At 33.8% G+C, this 3,425-nt stretch overlaps 1 protein-coding gene across 1 annotated transcript in view; it reads left to right on the forward strand.

Annotated features, from left to right (window-relative positions):
* Positions 1-3,425, forward strand: part of akap9 (A kinase (PRKA) anchor protein 9) — a 116,749-nt gene that overhangs the window by 102,563 nt on the left and 10,761 nt on the right. Inside the window, exons 35-39 of the mRNA XM_016494065.1 lie at positions 1,009-1,170; positions 1,245-1,362; positions 1,435-1,579; positions 2,881-3,031; positions 3,114-3,173. Of these exons, the coding sequence (XP_016349551.1) occupies positions 1,009-1,170; positions 1,245-1,362; positions 1,435-1,579; positions 2,881-3,031; positions 3,114-3,173 (636 nt within the window). The remainder of the gene's footprint in view (positions 1-1,008; positions 1,171-1,244; positions 1,363-1,434; positions 1,580-2,880; positions 3,032-3,113; positions 3,174-3,425) is intronic.

Genomic DNA, 3,425 nt, shown 5'->3' on the forward strand with positions numbered 1-3,425 from the left:
CAACACCGTCGAGTCCCTCAAGCTGCTCATCAGCACACTGCAGAGCGGCATACACACACAGGTGAACACACACACACAGACCAGCTTCACAGTGCATTTCACTGACTTCGAGCTGCATCTGTATTCTTGGAGAAAGCCTGTAAAATAATCCAGAATTACATGTTTTGTGCTTAATGACACACAATTATCACAGTGAATTTAATTAACTATATGTGAACTCTTGTAGAAATAAAATAAATAAATGTAATAGGAAAATAAATAAAGGAATAAATGGCGTGATAAAACAAATACAATTTTTTTTTATATATATATAGTCTTTAATTTTATTTTGATTGTTTATTTTAAAATTATTTATTTTAATTTGACACTTTTATGATTTAATACATTTTTAAGTGTTTCATTTCATTGTTTTTATTTTAAAATCCTGTATGTATTTTAATGTTGCATTCTTATTATTTTATAAATTTTTTTATTTTCGTTTTTTACAGTATTTATTTTAATTAACATTTTTAAGATTTAATTCATTTTAGTGTGCATTTTTATTTTGATCATTTTAAATTTAAAATCATTCACTTATTTTAATTTCACATGCCTATTTTTATTAAGTGTTTTCTATTGGTTTCATTTTAAAATATTTTTTAATTAAGTTTTAAGTAATTTATTTCATTTTTTATTTTAAATGTATTTTAATTTCACATTTCATGATTTAATTAATTTTAGTATTTTATTTTAAAATCATTCATTCATATTAATTTTGCATTCGACTGACAGTGATGACATTGTATATTTTCATGAAACATACAATAGATGATGTAATAAAAGAAATACAATTTTTTAAATAATATTTAGTCCTAAATTCATTTTTATATTACTTTTTTCCTTTATGAATTATTTTCTGTCTTTATTCTTTCATTTATTTTTTATTTATTTCTTTGTGTATTGATGAACTGGTTTATGTTTGTGTGTATTGTGCTAGTTCAGACGTTGAGGTGTTCTCTGTGTCTGTAGGTGGATGGCGACTGGAGAGCGGAGCTGCTGTCGGCTGTTCAGCACGTGTTTGTTCAGGAGCGAGACGTGCTGAAGAACGTCTTATACTCTCATCTGGAGCGACTGGACACGGCTGACGCTGTCATTCATCTCAGCCAGCTGGAGAGAGCGCTAGCGGAGCAGGTTAGCATACGCCACACTCTAGTGTTGATGTTAGATGTTCAGACTGTAACGTCTGTGCTGGTGGTTGTGTTCAGGACGCGAGGCACAGGGAGCTCATGGGAGCGCTGTGCGCCGCAGACAGAAGCAGCCTGCGCTCAGAGATCCAGCAGCTCAGAGCTCAGCTCACACAGCGCCACCATCAGGACGCCGCCGGTATGACACGCACTCCTCACTGTTCACGCTGCCAGCTTCAGCTTCCACTGCATAAAGCTTTCTGTTCTTCAGGAACGGAGAGCGAGAGCGAGGCCGAGCTGATGCCAGGCGGTGCTGCGGTGGGATGCGGCTCTGATCGACTGAACCAGACTAAACTAGAGCTGGAGAGCGCTCTGAAATCACAGCACAAACACCTGAAAGAGCTCGACGCACTCAGGTGACACACGCACGGCTTTTATTGATATATACAGTATATATATGTGACCCTGGAGCACAAAACCAGTCATAAGGGTCAATTTTTCGAAATTGAGATTTATACATCATCTGAAAGATGAATAAATGAGCTTTCCATTGATGTATGGTTTGTTATGATAGCACAATATTTGAAAATCTGGAATCTGAGGGTGCAAAAAAATCAAAATATTGAGAAAATCATCTTTAAAGTTGTTCAAATTAAGTTCTTAGCAATGCATGTTACTAATCAAAAATTAAGTTTTGATATATTTACGATAGGAAACTTACAAAATATCTTCATGGAACATGATCTTTACTTAATATCCTAATGATTTTTGGCATAAAAGAAAAATGTATAATTTTGACCCATACAATGTATTTTTGGCTATTGCTACAAATATACCCCAGCGACTTAAGACATATGTTGTGAATAATATAGTCAGTAATAATATATGTAAATTATATATGCACACATAATCAGTTATAGTAGTCTGTAAAATATATTTATATAAATGAGTAAAGTTATATATAATTAACAATTATATAATTATTATTAAATAATATAATTAACAATTATATATAACTAAAATATATAATATGTAATACATATGACAATATATATACAGTATATATATATATAATACAATATACAAATTATATAAATAATTGTCTTTAATTTTTAATTTGCATAAAAAATTTTTTGTATATTTGTATCATCATTGTAATGTGTGAGTAAAATAATATAAATATTTATTTAATATAATAATAATAATAATATATTATGTTATATATTACATTTATTATTGCACATAATGTAATTTATATTTGTAACACATATGTATTACATATACATATCATAGTCTAAATTTATATTATTTTTATAATATTATACATTATAAATAAATATGTATAAATAGAAATAAATCTGTATATTTTCATAAAAATGTTTTTGTATGTTCATGAGGGTTTGTAAGTGTTTTTGATATCTGACATTTTATGTTCGAAAAGCATTTGCTTTAATATTCAGATTATTCGACTTTTTGCGCTGATTTAATTAGCTAGTCTTGCTAGTAGAGTTGGAGGCGATTTAAAGCAACTGTATGAAAGTTTTGTACCGTAATATCAGTTTCAGAGTCATTCTGATGGTACACTGACTTCTATTTCAAATGCACACACACAGCTATTTACTATAATTATGACAGTGATATAATTACCACTCGCTTAACTGTAGGGGCTCCAAAGACACATAGAGGAGTGAATAAAGCTGCTGTGTGTGCTGTGCAGGGCCGAGGTCTCACTGAAGGCCGCTGAAGTCGATGCATTGAACGACAGACTGGCACTCGAGCAGAAGAGAGCCAGAGAGCTGCAGTGGGCCTTCGAGAAGGAGAAACGCAAGTCTGACAGGAAGGAGGAGACCGAGAGAGAGGAAGTGGAGGTAAAAACCATCACTGAAGTAACATGTAATGAGTGTTTTACATCAAGTGTTCGATTATGTGCATCATTATGCGTCTCTGCAGGAGCTTAAACTGGCTCTGGAGGAGCAGGCGCGGGAGGCCAGCGTCTCTGCAGAGCTGCAGGTGCGTGTCATCTAACGCTCTGAGTGTGTTTCACTGTGTCCGAGCAGGAGATTGAGCCCTGTGTGTGTGTGTGTTTGTGTGTGTGTGTGTTTGTTTACGTGTGTTTGCGTGTGTGTGTTTGCGCGTGTGTGTGCGCGTGTTTGCGTGTGTGTTTGTTTGTGTGTGTGTGTGTTTGTTTGTGTGTGTGTTTGTTTGTGTGTGTGTGTGTGTGTGTGTGTGTGTGTGTGTGTGTGTGCGTGTGCTTGTGTTTGC

The sequence above is a fragment of the Sinocyclocheilus anshuiensis genome, unplaced genomic scaffold (genome assembly GCF_001515605.1).
Source record: "Sinocyclocheilus anshuiensis isolate Anshui unplaced genomic scaffold, SAMN03320099.WGS_v1.1 scaffold2100, whole genome shotgun sequence".
NCBI classification, from domain to species: domain Eukaryota; kingdom Metazoa; phylum Chordata; class Actinopteri; order Cypriniformes; family Cyprinidae; genus Sinocyclocheilus; species Sinocyclocheilus anshuiensis.